The following is a 17,603-nucleotide window of genomic DNA, read 5'->3' as shown; positions in this document are numbered from 1 at the left end:
GGCAGAGTAGAGGGGGAGGATCACCTCCTTACACCTGCTGGCCACACTCCTCCTGATGCACCCCAGGATCCCATTGGCTCTCTTAGCCACCAGGGCACACTGCTGGCTCATAGCCAACCTGTTGTCAACCAGGACCCCCAGGTCCTTCTCCACAGAGCTCTTCTCCAGCAGGTCATCCCCCAGCCTGTACTGATACAGACGGTTATTCCTCCCCAGGTGCAAGACTCTACACTTGCTTTTATGAAACCTCATTTGTTTTCTCCCTGCCCAGGTCTCCAGCCTGTCCAGGTCTTGCTGAACGGCAGAGCAGTGTTCCTGCGTGTCAGCTACTCCTCCCAGGAAGCAGGTTAAAGAAATACCTGTTTTAACTAAATAAGCAGTGATTGAGCTGAACTGTAAGTTATTTTTCTCAGTCTTGCACTGTGTAACATTCAAACGGATCTGTGAGACTGAAGCTCTGTGTGTATCATACTTCCCTACAACATACTGCTGCTGATCCCTTGGAGTTTCAAGTTAAAGATGAGCCAACCTTCCTCTGAACAGCAGGTCTGCTTCATAAATAGCAAAATTAAAAAGGCCCTAGTCCAGACTTGTGTGTCCACTTTGCTGAATTTAAATCATGGACAGTAAAGATCCTTATACTGTAACATGCAGCATGTCACAGTGGCCCTGCTAAGAAGGAACATACTGCATGAAAACCAATAATATATAAGCAATTTCCCTTCACACTCTTCAACACAAGCAGTGTGTTTCATCTAAATGATTTTTCCCTGACATGGTTAGAGCGCTAACATGCCTGTGCAGGGCAGGACTACTTTACTGCGCTGCTTCCAGTGATGTACCACAGGGTTAGAGACCCACCACCAGATCTAAGATCACTTTCCAGTCACATGTTGGTTAGACATGGAAATGAAATGAGACTCAGCACAGGCATGACTGTAGCTGTCACCATTTGATGATATTCCAGACTGCTGAAATTATCCAGATCTTCCAACTGCCATGGCTCTCTCTTGTGCTTGCTCACCCCCTCTATTGAGGCCAAGTCCCTAGTGTGTAAAAACTTACTACGTAACATAGGCCAGATTTGACCAAGAGAGTTTTCAGTCCTAGGTCAAATTCATGTTTAGCTTTAAGCAAAAACAGTTCTCCCTGGCAAATAACATTTTGCCTCCTTTCAGGGAACATCTGTGGCATTCTGAGTTTGCAAGTGACTTTATAACACACACGTACAAGCTGCCTGACAAGTTCCCCTTGGCCATGGTTGAGCATGGTACTTTTAAAATTGCCAGAAGGAATTTAATTTCACTGGTCCAAACTATATTTAGACCTCACCATCCAATATTCACAACTCATCACACTCTCTTTGTAACGACATACTGGGTCCCAGGCATCCAGCCTTCTTCAATTACTCCTCTATATGCCTCTGCTCTGCTTTCAGGACTCTCCCTGTTAGAGGGGACACTAAGCACAAAATACAACTCAGATTTCTTCTTTAAAAGGCTATTTATGCCAAGAGTTTCAGTAATTATCTGCAATTCCACATCATACCTGCCTAGCAACACTGAAATGCAGAATTTTTTTATTTTTTTAATCTGTTGCCTCCCTCCTCTGCTTACAAAAAGACAACTTTGTTATTACTTTCTGAAGATTCTTAGAGACCAATATAAGTCATTTTAGCTATGAGAGGTGAGGCATGACTTCTCAGAACAGAAAGACTTCCAGTTTATGCAGGCACACTTAGTCACACTTTCAAAAAACAGCAACATGCCTCTTTGTGGGATCATGCAGCCATAGGGATAGATTTATTTTTTTATTCTGAAGCAACAAAACAACTCACTTGCCACCTTCACTCAGCATTCATTATTCAGAAGTTGCCTTTCTTTCCCCCCTCTGTATGTGTGGCCTTACCATCAACTTCCTAGCACAATTAAGGCACAATAAACCCAGCTATAACCCTCAGATTTCACAAAGGGATATTGTTTCATTAAGTATTTATCAGACTGAGGCAAAAACAACCAACCAAAAAAAAAAATCTGATAGGTCTTTACTGTCAAGGATATCTGGGAGAGCTGCTGACAATGAGCTGTTAATCTTACCCTTGAGAAGATATTTTCCAGGGAGCTAGTCAAGGATTTCTTAGCCTTGTTTTTCAGAATGTCAAGCTTAAACCTGCCACCGCCAGTGGTGCTTTCTGGAATCGCACTGTTAGAAATGGTCTGTTGAAATGAGCAAGGACATAATTCAGCTTTGGTAATTCTTTCTGCAGGGTCAGACCTCCAAAGGCTAGAGCTGAACCAAGTTATAAAATAAACAACATACCCTTGGCCTTTATTTAAATAAACACAAATTCAAAAGAAAAAAAAAAACCCAAATACCACATGCCCCAAAAAATAAACCCACAAAACCCCCACACAGTTAGAAGGATATTTCATCCCTAAAGGCTATCTTGTAAAAGCTTGTGTTTGTAGTTTAAACTGAAACCAATACCCTTCTTCTTCATTCCTATTGCCCCTAGAAATGACTAGGAGTAAGGACAGATGAACTATCTTCAACATTGGAAGGAAATCTTAACCTAAAATTAATTGGTTGACTTCTTCCCTTCCTTCCTGCCCCTCAAAATTCAAAAAGCCCCAAGCATGCAACTGTAAATCAAATCAAATGACTTCTCTCAATTACAATACCCAGCTTCAGCTACTGTGATGAACTCTAGTGATGGCCCCGCTAGTATCCAAGGTAACACTTGAGCAGGGCAGGAGGAAAAAGAGGAATAATACAAAAACTCAGCTTTACCGATGGTGCCTCCCCAATGTGGACGTGTGTTTTCTGCTTAGTTTCACAGAGTTGGCGTAAATGTAAAATCACAAGTTCATTTTCTTCCTGGTCATTTTCAGGCTTCATTTTCTGTTGGTAAAAGCAAAGCAAAGAAGTTGTCTTTCAAGTCACCATTTGCTTCTCTTCCTTTCCATATGTGTATTTTCTTTGAAGTTAATATATTGATATGCCATATGCCAGAGTGTGTCAAATTGTATCACTGTTTATGTGCCTTTGTGCTCCTAAGCCAAACAGACCAAAGCTTTCCATATGGAGAACGTTACAGGCTGTGGAGAGAAGGGAGCCTTATACCCCACATTTTATTTCCTATGATTGCCTGGTATAACCTTATGAATGGAATAAGGAACCCATAAAAACCCAACAGTCATTCCCTACTTCAGGAAGCTAGAGGATAAAGCAGCCTTTGGAAGCTTAAATTACTATATACTTCATCTGCTTAAACACAATAGCTTTCACCCTCAGAACAAATTAAAAACGAGCCACTGCAAATACCAACCACCTCTGATACCTCACCTGCTTTTAACTCATTCCCACATCACTTTCAACTAGGGAAATGCATTTACAGATGAAGAACTAAGACCAGAAAAAAACAGTGGATATGAACACAGAATATCTCAGCAGACTTGGGAACCAAAACTTTTTCAATGGCAGCATATCACTTATGAGGTTAGGTTGGAGCATGCCATTTCAGTATGATGTTTGGTGTCTAGATCAACCACATCACAATCAGAAGAAAAAAAAAAAACACAACGTTTTTATCATGGTATTTTCCATATTTGAGACCATAGAATCATAGAATGGTCTAGGTTGGAAGGGACCCCAAGGATCATAGAGTTCCAACTCCCCTGCCACAGGCAGGGACACCAACCTCCAGGCCTGGATCTACACAAGGCTGCCCAGGGCCCCATCTAACCTGACCCTGAACACCTCCAGGGACATCCACCACCTCTCTGGGCAGCCTGTTCCAGCATCTAATGTTACAGTGTCTAATGCGTTACCTGAACACGTTCAAAAATGTCCGCTTGCTCATTATCAGTTAGTGACGACAGATGTCTCTGAATTACAAGTTTGGCTCTTGGTGGATAGAGTCCTGAGGAAACAAAGGAGCATTAAAGCTTCCAGAGTCTCAAATGATTTCTCTAAATATTTTTTTTTAAAATTATAGAAGGTGTAAACCAGCATTTGAGTTTATACAAGTTTAACATGTGACAGTTGTATGTGTGCAGTATACATGACACAAAATACTTGAGATTTTGCTAAACCACATGGGTTTGTCTCTTTCTTTAGCAGAAAAAAGAACTAGCAGCAGCTAAGATGGAAGCCTGGCCACTGTATGGAAGAGGAAGAAGAAATGTACAGATCAGGGACAAAACTGGAAACACACTCAATGCACAATATACTTGGAAGTTTTCAGATGCTTTTAATTGAAAAGTTCAGATGCATTTCTACTCAAGGAAAGGAAAAGGTAGGGTTGTAGGTAACATCAGAGAACTGAAGCCACTTTTAAAAGCAAGGGTGGCACAGAAGCTGCAAGAATAAAGCAAATAATTTCTGATGTTGGATAAAGCATACAATTGCTCACAGAGCTGTTATAAGAAGCTACAAAAACTATGGGGCAAAAAAATCCTCCAAATGAGGTGAAAATATATGGGTGGGTTTTCTTTCCATCCAAGGTAAATATCATTCACAGAGAATTCCAGTCAGAACAGATCAAGGTTTTCCAAAGACATGAAGCACTGGGTTTGACTGTGCTAAACTTCCAGACTAAACAAAGCAGATGGATAAAAAGAAAGGGACACAAAAATAAGTCTTTCAGACACGAAGTACAAAGTTCATGAAGCTACTACTATGGTGGTTGTTACCCGAAAAGAGATTTTATTTTGATCCTGGATACTTATCCCAGGCTTGCAAGTACCTATATTCAAAATAGATACACTGCCTTATACAATAACATCTACAGTTTTTCACTGACAGAAAGATGATGTTTCCAGATAAGCTTTATCACTTCTGCATATCTGTTGTAAACCCGGAAAATGCAAGTCACAGCCTAAGAGAACTTCACTCAGATTTCACGCTTTGCTTTTCACCCACCAGAGGGAGGTAAACAGCAACAGTGACTTAATGAAGAGGAGGTCTGGCAATTACCAGCACCAGCACCAGACCAGAAGATACAAGACCAGTCTAACATCCTTGAGGTTTTTTGCAAAAAACATTTTGCAAGGAGACATAGTGGAATGACTATAAAAATAGCATCCTGATGCTAACTTTTTAAAAAAAAAAAAATCTATCTTGTAAGATTTTTTTAATGTGTTCTGACACACTTCAGCTTCAGAGAAACTACAAACGTCTGTGTGCTCGTATTTGAAGCCAGGTAGTTGCCTTCTCTTTCTACATATTAATTGCCTAACTTAATAATTTGTTTCTCATGATAGAACTAGATTCTAAAGTGTGCAAGAGAATAGAAACAAAGAAGGAAAAAATAACCCCACACAGAAAAGAGCAAACACATGAAAAAAGCAAGATCCTTTTTCATCACTTCTGTATCTTAATGACCCATTTTGAATGCATGCAACTTCAGGAAAAAAAAAAAAGACAAAAAAAAAAAAAAGACAGAAGATGAACTGGTGGTGGTTTCTGCTCTGCTTTACATTTAAGAGAGGTACAACAATGAAAAAGTATGTATTTGTATCACAAGCTATGCTACATTCAGTTGCAGTACCATTACTGCTTTCACCTACATGTGATTACAGAGAGCATAAAGTGATGGTAAGAATTGCTTATTGGGATACTTTTCCCTCTATTCTTATAATACTTCAATTGAATATATGCTACATAGTTGACATAATCATAGAATGGTCTGGGTTGGAAGGGACCCCAAGGATCATAGAGCTCCAACCCCCCTGCCACAGGCAGGGACACCAACCTCCAGGCCTCGATCTGCACAAGGCTGCCCAGGGCCCCATCCAACCTGGCCTTGAACACCTCCAGGGATGAGGCATCCACCACCTCTCTGGGCAGCCTCTTCCAGCACATCACCACTCTCTCTGTAAAGAGCTTCCCCCTAATACCTAACGTAAACCTTCCCTCCTTTAGCTTCAATCCATTCTCCCTTGTCCTGCCATTATCTACCCTTTTAAAAAGTTGATTCCCCTCCTGTTTATAAGCTCCCTTCAGGTACTGGAAATCTGCAATGAGGTCCCCCCACAGCCTTCTCTTCTCCAGGCTGAACAATTAACACATATAGTAAAAAAAAACACAATCAGAAAATAAACTCAGCTGCTACCTTCAATTCTTTCACACAGTTTGTGCAATGAGTGCATGGGGCAGGCCTCACACAGTTTAATCTGCGTCTTGGCATTCTGCAGAGCTGCAGCAGTGCTGAAGGCTTGTTTCAGGGTAAGCATTACCTCATCAACCTAAAGGGAAGGGAGGGAAAAGACAGCATATAAACACAAATGTACCATTTCAGCACAGAACCCCATCTTGCTGGCAGACAGGACCTTCTCACAGCCGTTCACTTTTCTCTGGCCTACAAGACTGGCTACCGGTTTCATGACAGCCCCCAGCTTACCCCTTGGTCCTGCCAGCCTGCCCTGCAGCCTGCCCTGATCTTTCCCCTGCCAGTACCACAAACACAGCAGGGATATGTTCCCACACATCAGCACTGGAAAAGCTCAAATTGTATGTAAGAAAGGTCAGAGGTGATGGCGTTTCTCTGCCCTCATTCAAATACGCTCCCACACTTTATACACAAAGCACTTGCAGTTCCTCTCTGTATTTTAGGGGAATACAATGCTTTATAAAAGCTGTTTGTTTCAGTCTTTGCAACAGCATGGAAAGAGGGGGACAGCAGCTTGAAGGCAATCTTGGGAAAGAAATCAGTATTCTACTTCAGAATCAAGCCCTTGCTCCTCTTACCTGTTGCTTTGGGTTTTGTTTGGGGTTTTTTTACATGCAAGAAGCAGCAAGCTGAAATATTTGAGACCAAGATCATGCAGCGTAACATTGAAAGCACGTGGACTTTTTTGAGGGTCTGTCACTTGTAAAACAAAAAACAAAACGAAACAAAAAGGGTATCTGAACCTGGAAATTTGAATTAGTTTGTGTCCTGATATGTTTAGGGTTTGTTGATTTATTTTTAAAAGCTGTTTTTTAAGCACTACCAGTAATTTCTGGATGCTCTCTCTTAGCGATAAAGCAAGGCATTGAAGAGTGAGTATCCATCTTGCAATACAGACTTAATTTGTAAAAGCTGGTACCAATGGATCTGAGGGTTATAACCACACCAAAATAATGAGAACTGCAGCACAGACTATAGCCAGGTCAACAGCAAGTATACGTAAGACCAGAAACACAGCCTGTCTGGCAGCACAGAATGCAGAAAGCATTAGGTTTTACAGCTCTGCCCTCCCACAGTCAAACTGTTGCTGGGGTCCAACTGATTGCATCTGAAAGTGTCTCAGGAATGTCCACTTCATATTGTGATGTGGACATACCCACATGTATCAGAACTAGAATATGTAAAAAGGTTGATAAATATGTGGTTTATTTATACAACACATTTTGTGTCTCTAAGTTATGCACTGTTAAATTTATCAATTGTTCAGATGTAACATTTTAGTACACAGACAGAGCTGATTTCATAACAAGCTCCCATTCTGATAAAGGTGCAGCAGCCTCAGCTCCTGTTGCACACAGAATCACAGAATAGTTTGGGTTGGAAGGGACCTCAAAGATCATCTAGTTCCAAACCTTCTGCTGTGGGCAGGAACACTTTGGCCCAGACTGCCCAAAGTCCCATCCAACCTGGCCTTGAACACTGCCAACGACGGGGGCAGCCACAGCTTCTCTGGGCAACCTGTGCCAGTGCCTCACCACCCTCACAGGGAAGAATTTCTTCCTTATATTTCCTCTCTTTCTGCTCCTGAGCTTGAAGGACGTGATCCCTAAATATTAGCCAGATGTCTTGGACCCCTCTTCCATCCAGGACTTTGTCTGATGCTACTCTGCCAAGAAGGTCCCTAAAGAGGGGACCAAAACCAGGACAAGGAGGTAAGAGTCTGCTCTCCTGAAGTTCAGGATAGCAAAACTGCTGTGCACCCTCCTCACTGCCCTAAGGATCTTGAACTCCATCATGTCATAGTAACTGCAGCCAAGGCTGCCCTTGAGCTTCACATTCCCCACCATCCCCTCCTTGTTGGCATGAACAAGGTCCAGCGTTGCACCACTCCTCCTTGGCTTCTCTTACACTTGGAGAAGGAAGTTATCACTGACACATTCCAGGAACCTCCTGGATTGCTTATGCCCTGCTGTGTTGTTCTTTTAACAGATATGGGGGTGACAAGTTCCCATGAGGACCATGGCTTGTGTGAAGATTCTCCTATCTGTCTATGGAGGGCCTCATCTGCTCCATTTTCCTGGTCATGTGGCCTGCAGCAGACCCACACTGTAATGCCTCCTCTCGCTGCGCATCCTTTAATCTCAGTTGGCTCCTCATCCAGCCCCAGGTGTAGCTCCATACATTTCAGGTGGTCACTGACATAGAGGGTGACACTCCATTCTTGTCTCCCTTGCCTGTCCTTCCTAAAAGGCCTGTATCCTTCCAATCAACACTCCAGTCACAGGAGCCATCCCACCATGTCTCAGTGATGCCAATAAGATCGTAGCCCTGCAGACATGTGCCCATGTCTAACTCCTGTTATTTGTTCCCCATGCTACATGTGTTTGCATAGAGGCATTTCAGTTGGGCTCCTGATGAAGCTGACTGACTGGCTAGTGTGGCTGGAATTTCTTTGTCGTACTTGCAGCATTTCCCTGTTCATTCCTATTACCTCAGGAGCCCCTGGCTCATCTCCCAAGACTTTGAGTGTGCTGCAGTGTATCCAGCATGTCTCAGAGTAACAGGCTGAGTGAGGGGCCTTGCTAGCACCCCATCTCTCTAACCTTGGTGTGTCATTCCATGGCTTCTCACAGGCAAGCTTGATATTATCCCACTCCCCTTCAAGCCTAGTTTAAAGCTCTGTCAATGAACCCTGATAGCTCCTGCGTAAAGACCCTCTTTGCCCTTTGAGAAAGGTGAATCCCACCAGGTACCAGCAAGCCTGGTGCTGTGTGTGCCATCCCGTTATTGAACAAAACAAAACTGTGGTGGTGACACCAGTCATGGAGCCATATATTTATAAACTGGGTCCATCTGTTTCTTCTAGTGTCACTGCCTGCAACTGGAAGGAGAGAGGAAAAATCTCTCTGGATATGGACTGGATTCCCTCAGCAACCTTTCCAAGACCTTAAAGTCTCTTTTGAGCATTCTTGCACTGAGCCTGGCATAGGGCTGCTGTTAGCTCTTTGAAGTTTTGTTGATGTAGATCTATTCACTCTCAAGCTAGACAACAGATTAACAAATTACATTTGTTAGCCAAACTGATTTCCAGTATGCATCACACACTATTAAGCGACCTGTATCAGTTAAATCTCTGGCACTTCAAATGATTGATACATGCTTTATCAAATGTCCAAAGGACTTGTTTTTATAGTTACACTTCCTTAATTCTCTGTTCAGATGCTGCAGTTTTCTTACCCTGAGATAAGAAAAGCACCAGGTACAGACTAAAGGCAATGCAGGACCAGGCCAGCAGTTTAAACCCCACCCTGAAAAGTCTGTTTGGGTTTTATCATCAGCTTTGTTACCGATTCAATACATATAGCTACATGGGGAACCAAGTGTCTCAACAATTAAGAGATGCAAGTGCTACAATCAAATAGAGAGCCCAAATGTGCTCAGTCTGCATGTGTGAAGCCAACCATGTGGATTTTTTCTGTTTACTACTGACATATGCATCTGCAGAGTACTAGGATATGGCTTTATATGCACAGAATGCATGCACTTCCTATTGTGTATTTTCATATTCAAACCTGACATCCCACACCTGAGAGGACGTGACCACTAACGTTAGCTGAGTAACACAGACTCCCAAGGTCTAGGAAATGCCTCAGACATCCTCCAGTGGAAAGGATAGGACCATTAGTAAATACTCACCAGAGACTCACTTGCACACTGGAACACATAGCAAACATACTGGCTTAATCCAGGTTCAACAGATTCCCGGCAAATGAAGCCAAAGTGATCAACATGTTTTATACCCTAAAAGAATTTAAAAACAGCATTAGCAAACTGCTTCATAAACAGGTTGAGTTTCCAAAGTAATCCTAAAAATAGTTACCAGGCTCTAACACTTGCCAACGCAAAGATTTGAGGAACTATCAGTGCATACTCCTGTTGAGCTGTTGTACAACTACAATAGTCACCTTTTAAATTGCTTTTTGCATTGAAAAGTTACACAAAGCTTTTTACACAATCAAAACAGAAGTTATATGGCAATAGACCTGGACTTGCATTTCTTCCATTAAGAAAACGGGATTTTCAGGGAAGCAAACAAACAAACAGTCTGAATTGCCTCTGCAGTGAAAACTTGATGAAAGGAGTTCACACTGAAACATGGGACCAGAGCAGCATTAAAGTAGCAACAGATCTTTGCTTTCCTGTAATAAAAGTTAGGACTACACCAAAAGAGCAAGGAATGAGTGGTGACATGCAGAATTCCAACAAAATTCTTCAGTAAGTTCCTTGAGACAAAGTTATATACCACAAGTTTCAAGACTTACTACACATACAACTGATGTCTCTCTCAACATCCTAGTCTAACTGCTTGACAGGGAACATTGCCTTGCTAAAAACAGCACTGAGAAGATCAAAGAGAGCTGCTTCCTAAGAAGCACTACATTCCCAGTCTCAATTCATGGAACATGACTCACTATTGTTAAAGCTTTTGCCAATGTTTTTATCATCTGAGTATGGTAATAGCAGATTTTTTTTTTCCAAAAGAAAGCCTAATACTTCAAGCTTAAACATAACAGAAAGCAGATCTTAGTTGCTTGGATCCATCTCCAAAGAAAACACCTATATCGTAAAATAGGGGGGGAGGCAAAACAACTTGCTTGTCACTTCAGAAAACACTCTAGACAAAATTGGTAACGCTCTACGTGACAGACTGAACATATTGTCGCTCCACACTGTCAATTTTAAAAACAAAATTCCAAAAGTTACAGTTTTGCTCCTTAAACAAAACTTTAACAAAGGTGCAGAGTGTGTCTAAGGACAAATGGCACTGATTTCCTACAGTCCACACTAATCCTGACTTAACTGAACCCACTTTCTTGTGACACCTGAAGTCTTCAAAAGCATAAAAGGGAAAAGAACAGATGTATACACATATGCTGATCTACGTTACAGTGAAGTATTGCCCTCTGTTTTGCAAGGAAACTATATTTACCTAAGGTGGTGCAATGAGGTGCCAGTTCCCTCACCATTGAGAGTGCCTGAAGAAGTCTACTGATTTCTCAGTCTCCACAGGGGAGGATTTGTGGGGGAGACCAAGGTGCCACTTGCACCACTGAAGTGTAAATAGCACAGTATGTTCCACAAATAACAGTACCTCCATCACCTTTAAGAAGGTGGCAGGACCTGTCATGCCAGAAGGGCCAGCTTTTTTGTTGTTTTGGGTTCCCTCAAGGTCAACAAGGCTGCAACAAGAAAACTTCTACAGCTGTCTGACACCTGAGCTTAGACAGCACACAGTGGGTTATCAATTATGTTTGCTGCTTTGACAATTATACGGAAAGCAGATAATGAATTGAATCCAGCAGATCAACCATACTTAAGGCACGGAATAGAAATACCTTCATTAGACCAGACTAAAAGAATCCAGAATGCAAGTTGGAGAGAACATCCCCTTTTTATCATCTGCAAAGCTTAGAAGAACAAACATTCCTAAGCTGCAGTCTCACAATACTCAGTAAATCACTGCCCTGTAAATCCACAACAGAGAAGCCCTGTGGCTAGCATGGAGCTCTTAAAAGAAATACAGATGAGGTTTATGCAACCAAATCCTTAAGTCTTGAACAAATTAATGTTTCATTTCTATTGAACAGAGAAAAAAGAACCCAACTTCCCTAAAGTAGCCGTTTTGCATTAAAAAAAAACCCTACAACAACAAAATTCCCACAGTATTGTTAATGCCTGTTTGAGTTATTCAAGCATGCAAAAATAACAAAAGCTTTGCTCCAAATGAAATCCAAGAGGTGGAAGTTTTTCACTCCACCTCCAGAGCCCAACACACAGAGCATTAAACAACAGCATTTACTGCACATAGTTACAGAAAGAAAGGTGGGCTTTGGAGGTCTGCCATGGTCTTGCTGGTCTCCACCATGCTTTAAAGGCAGCAGAACAAAGGTTGTTCCTACTTGAGGGCAGTTTTCTTTGACTCCTACCAGTATGTAGATGCAACCCAGGAGCCCAGCACGTAAAGGTGAAGCGTCTCTTTTATTCAGCTTGGTACACTCACAAAGCAGGAGAAGACTCATGCCACCTGCAGATTTTCCTTTCCACCCCACTGCTTTAGAACTTCTTTGATCTGTATTTATTATAAAGCTATTAATACAGCATTGTTTGATTATACTGTCCAACTCTATATTTGCATCTGCCTTCCTTCTCCATCAAGAGCAATACAAATTGCAGTTAAACATCAGAATCGACTCAAGGGCCTGGGACCTTTGACCTTATCACCACCTACAACTACCTGAAGGGAGGTTGTAGAGAGGTGGGCGATGGTCTCTTCAGCCAGGTGACAGGAGATAGAACAAGGGGAAATGGCACAAAGCTGCACCAGGGCAGGGTCAGATTAGATGTCAGGGAAAAAGTTTTTCACAGAAAGAGTTGCCAGGGCCTGGAACAGGCTGCACAGGGAGGGTGTTGAGTCACCTTCCCTGGATGTGTTTAAAAAAAGGGTAGATCGGATACTTAGGGATATGGTTTAGCATGGGACAGGAATGGTTGGACTTGATGATCTTAAAGGTCTTTTCCAACCTTGTGATTCTGTGACGTTTAGTTGGTGGCTCAAGTGGAGTCAGCCTTGAGCTGCAAGTACTGACCAGTTCTTAATTAGTTTTAACCTTGGTAGCAAGGTCATGCAAGAGCAGATTTGTTAACAGCACTAACATGAAAGGGCTTGGGGAAGATATACAGGTTTAGAGCATGCCAGGAAGTATACTTTAAACTAGAATAATAATGTTTAAGGAGGCCTGAAGTGATGCATGGGCATGGGAAAACAAAGAAGGTAATAAAATAGGACCTCACACAGAAGTGCCAGAAGAAACAGGAGCTGAACTACAAGAGAGAAATGCGAATCCCTCAATCCTGGCATTAAACTTAATAAAACACATTTATTTATTCCTGGACATCACTAGATTCATCTATTGTCATATTCTCCAGAAGAAATGATGCAGGCAAACTGCTGGTTTGTTTTGGTTTTTTTTTTTGAGGGTTGATCTGATGCTCTCCTCCCTTCATTCCAGAGGCTTTCAGGAGTTCAGCTGCTCAGAAACAGCACACTTAAAGCATCCTAAATGAAGATTAAGCTATTTCCAAAATCCAAATTCAATGCTCTTCCAAAGGAAAAGAGTCTGTACTTTGTTTTCTGACCAATGATCGTAAGTTGCCACTACCATGGTCCAGACTGGTTATTTTGCACTCATCTTTTCTGAGTGTGTAGTATCTACTTGAAACTGATGATAGATGAGTGAAAGCCCCAATCTGAGTAACAGCGCTTTCTTTTGTACAAACAAATCAATACTTTGTCTGCTGCAAGTGTTCACATCTTAATATCCAATTTCTTCTAGCTGTGATCCCCAAAGAAATTGAAGCATCAAACTTTGTGGAAGATTTATATATATATACATTTATATACACACACATTAGTTACAAACAAAATCCCCCTCCCCACCACCTCTTTTTTTTTGAATTGACAAGCCAATGGGGTAAACAGCAATCTGCTTTCATTCAAAGTAATTCAGATAGCAGAAAATGTTTAAAAATTGGGTTTGGGACTGAATAAAGGAAAACAGCACAAAATGCTGAAAAAATGTCTACATTTCTTTTTTTCCCCCACTTTCTATAAACCAGCAGCAAGGTGACTCAGCTGAAGAACAAATAAATCCCTTTGCTCCTGGTAATCTACAGGTTGCTTCTTATTAATGCTTACCTGAGAACATGAGGAGATATCTTTGAAATTCTTTTCAAGCACAACAGATTTGGTGTCCGGACTGATGAGATTAACTTCAAACCTTCCAACCTGAGGGGGGATGCAGGTGGGAGAGAAAAATATGTCTAGTTTATGACTGCCTTAGAGGCATGATATTAACAGCAACAAAAATGTCACAATCTAGTCCTTTCTTATTCAGAGAGCGCCTTTAGCACAACAGCTTACTCAGCAGAACATGGATGCCATAATTCAGCCTATGTTGAGTAAGAGTATTTCAGCAAGAACAATACACTCAGTTGAACATGAAAAAGACTTGGAAAGAAGACAGCTTCCCTTTTCCCCCCTTTCTTTTCAAATTATTTTGGTCCAAAGATCACATGTTTCACAGACAATACTAAAACCTTCCCTAAACAATTAAAAGCTGCAATTAAAAAAGAAAAAGAAAAAAAAGAATCTGAGCTAGTGCTTTAAAAAAAACCCAACCAAAACCACCAACCTCCCCCCCCCCCAAGCAAACATAAAAAACCTATGCCATAAATCAGCTGGGAAACTAAGTTGATCTTAAGGTGATACTTTTGGGTTTTGTAATAATTTTGGATGAGAAAGAGGAGATTCTGCAGCAAGCTATCTTTCAGCTTTCCCAAGCTGCTTCTGAAATGTACAGAACTAATTCCACAGACCTCAGAGTTTTCCAGCTGTTTCCTTTACATTACTAGTGATAGCTGTGGCTTTCTGAAGCGCAATACATTCTCACTCCAGTTAGCATTTCCCCAAAAGAATAAAAGGAAAGACTGATCTATAAAGCAAATGGAAAGATAAAACCCTGGCATTTACCCCCCTGTTATCTTAAAGTCCAAAGATCTTTCCTTTTATGGGTCACCTCCTCTAAGGGCCCTTTTGTCTTCTCAATTTGGAAGATGTCAAATGCACTAGAGGCAAGAGAAGAAGTAACTGTGAGGTCTGAAGGAAGAAGCTTTCAGCGCAGAGATGTCTGAGTACTCATCTGGGAAAGACAAGCTGAGCATTACCACAAACTATCATAAAGGGGCTGGCTCAAACAAAAGGCTGTGCTTGCTTATGCAAGTTCTGAGCTCCTTTTTAATTGGATTTGTTCACATGGAAGTCTTCATCAATTCTCTTTTTGGAAGACTTCTCACTTTTTTCAAGTGAGTCCTAGATCTCATCAATACAGACAAACTAGAATGACATATAAAATAATTAAAGTAGCTACTTGATAAGTAATTTTTATTTTTTTTTTTAAATTTACCTGACCTTATGAGTTGAGGTGACTTCCTTAAAGTTCAGCTACTTGTGTTCCAGTAATTTGTGAAGAGATATATTTACAACAAATTACAAACCCATACAGGGTCCCTGCCACTAATCTCTCAAAACTTTCTCAGCTTCAACCCCCCCAAGGAAAAGATACAGCACAAAACCAACATGAAATTGCTCATTCTGGCACCCACCTGGAACAACATTGTCCTGTTCTTCTCAGAATCGGAGGGCTGAACATGACTGGGTGCACTTGCATGCCTCCTGCGTGGCTGTATTTTCAGGTTAGTGTCATGAACCCTCCTCTGCATCACTGCAGTGACACTGCTGCACCGGGAGCGGAACTCTTGCTGCTCATCAAACCCAGAGTCCTCTAAAATTCGCTCTGGAAAGGAGCCGCGAGCGCTGGCCAGGTTGGTCAGGTTGGTCTGGCTGCCGATGGTAAACATCGCAGCGTGCCCAGTGGTGTTATTCGGGCTGTCCAGCTCCTCAAACGGGCTGTCCAGCGGAGAAGCTGGCGCATTTCCTTCACACAGGGGCAATTCCAAACTGGACTCGTTATTCCGCTGCTCGTTTAGCAGCTTCAGGCGCTGGCGCTCATGCTGGCTGAACTTCTCGATGCAGTCGTCAATGAGTGTGGAGGGGGCTTTCTTGTGAGCCACCGTCACCTTGCCACAGTACAAGACCTCAAATTTCTGAGAGTCATAGAAGGCATCTTCACTGTCCTTACTTGGCTTGGCATCTTCTTGCAGAGCTGCTTTGGAGACCTGTCTGATGCTGCTGATGACATCGGGAACCTAAAGGACAGTTTGAAAGGTCTGTTTAGTAGCCACAGACAGTGATAACATCAAACACACACGTAAATATTTTCACAAGTTAGTGTTACTTCTTCAGTAGAGTGCCCCAATCACAGAATCACAAGGGTTGGAAGGGACCTTGAGAGATCATCAGGTCCAACCCCCCTGCCAAAGCAGGTTCCCTAGGACAGGTCGCACAGGTAGGCGTCCAGACAAGCTTCTTGGTTGACAACATAAAACCAGTAAAATCTGAACTCTGCATAGACAGTTTATACAGTGGAAGCAAAGAAAGTAACTTCTGATTTTTTTACTAGAACACATTTCCAAACATGTTTTAAATTATCAGAAGGTCTACTGACAAATGTTTAAGTTTTTGGTTGTTTTTTTGGTTGATTTTGTTGTGGGTTTTTTTTTAACCAAGACGGCCTCCTCTTCTCCGTAGCCCTCCTCTGACATCAGCATCTCTCCTGCTGATGTATTTTTCATAGGCCCATCACTGTTCCTTTGGGTTTGTTTTGCAGAGGCAGATATTCCATTCTTAGGACAGTTTAGAAAAGAGTTTTGTGAATGAAAAAGAGACCAGTGATCCCCATCAGTTTCGACTCACAGTTCTGGAATACAAGTAGCAAGTGTATAGATATTTCACTAAAGTAGTAGGTACAATCAGCTCTGATGTATTATCTACTACAAAAACTTTAGCCCATCCATCCTGTGACAGCTTACTTTAAGGACATGCTTTCCTGCTGATCGTTTCTTTCAAAGTATTTTTTTCTATTAAAAAAAAGTAACTCTGAAGTCAGACCTTATGAATAATCCATGCTACCTATGGCATCTTTCAGTAATGATACCAGTTGAAACTTGGTAATGAGGCAATAATCCTGTATGCCAATACTTTTGCAAGTGACAGTGGAAAATTACCTTGTCTTAATCCCCATCTCCCATTACACACTCCTCCTCCGTTGGGCATTCAACTCAAATCTGCTTCCAGTTGATCTATTGCAAAATGAAGTTCAATTAACCTAAGTTCTAGTACTAATCACTTGGATTTCATCCCTATAGCTGTCCTCATCATCATCTCAGTTTTCAAAGAGGCAAAAAGTTACTCTTGATAAGATACAGATACTAGACTGTATTTATTCTCCACTCATTCTCACTACCAGGATGATTTACCATCACCCAAATCGTGCTCCCTCCCAGCCATGCCAGCACAGCTGGACATGGACAATTCTCATGTTGTACATGCTGGTCTACATTCGAGATGTGGCTCTTTCTCCACTGATCAGTCCTATTATTCCTTCTGCGGTCTGTGCTTAAAAAAGCTCTAGAGTTTAAGTACTTTACTTCTCCAGTACTTCCAGAACCAGTTTTAGATGCTCCTAGGCTGTTTCATGGATTCTTTAGATAGTGTGATGTGAAAAACAGCTTCGAGTATCAGATGTAAGACAGATACTACCATTGCTATCCAATTAGCTATACATACGGATTTTATTGGTTTTTTAGTGTACAGGAATAACTGTACACTGATGACAATGTGCCCAACAACTGATCATGTGCCAGCTGGTACTGTTAGACCCAACTCTCCCCACTTCTAGAGCAATACTACCCT

General features: G+C 41.7%; 1 protein-coding gene across 2 annotated transcripts in view; it reads right to left on the bottom strand.

Annotated features, from left to right (window-relative positions):
* TBC1D4 (TBC1 domain family member 4) overlaps positions 1-17,603 on the bottom strand; it is a gene marked incomplete at its 5' end in the record, with an annotated part of 114,376 nt that overhangs the window by 33,660 nt on the left and 63,113 nt on the right. For both annotated transcript variants that reach the window (XM_084268018.1, XM_084268019.1), the window contains 7 exons: positions 2,097-2,216; positions 2,791-2,901; positions 3,831-3,922; positions 6,116-6,248; positions 9,869-9,973; positions 13,929-14,018; positions 15,395-15,997. In XM_084268018.1, the coding sequence (XP_084124144.1) occupies positions 2,097-2,216; positions 2,791-2,901; positions 3,831-3,922; positions 6,116-6,248; positions 9,869-9,973; positions 13,929-14,018; positions 15,395-15,997 (1,254 nt within the window). The remainder of the gene's footprint in view (positions 1-2,096; positions 2,217-2,790; positions 2,902-3,830; positions 3,923-6,115; positions 6,249-9,868; positions 9,974-13,928; positions 14,019-15,394; positions 15,998-17,603) is intronic.

This window comes from Gallinula chloropus (genome assembly GCF_964237585.1).
Source record: "Gallinula chloropus genome assembly, chromosome: 1".
NCBI classification, from domain to species: domain Eukaryota; kingdom Metazoa; phylum Chordata; class Aves; order Gruiformes; family Rallidae; genus Gallinula; species Gallinula chloropus.
Note: the sequence above shows the minus strand (reverse complement) of the source record. Positions and strands in the feature narration are given on the sequence as shown.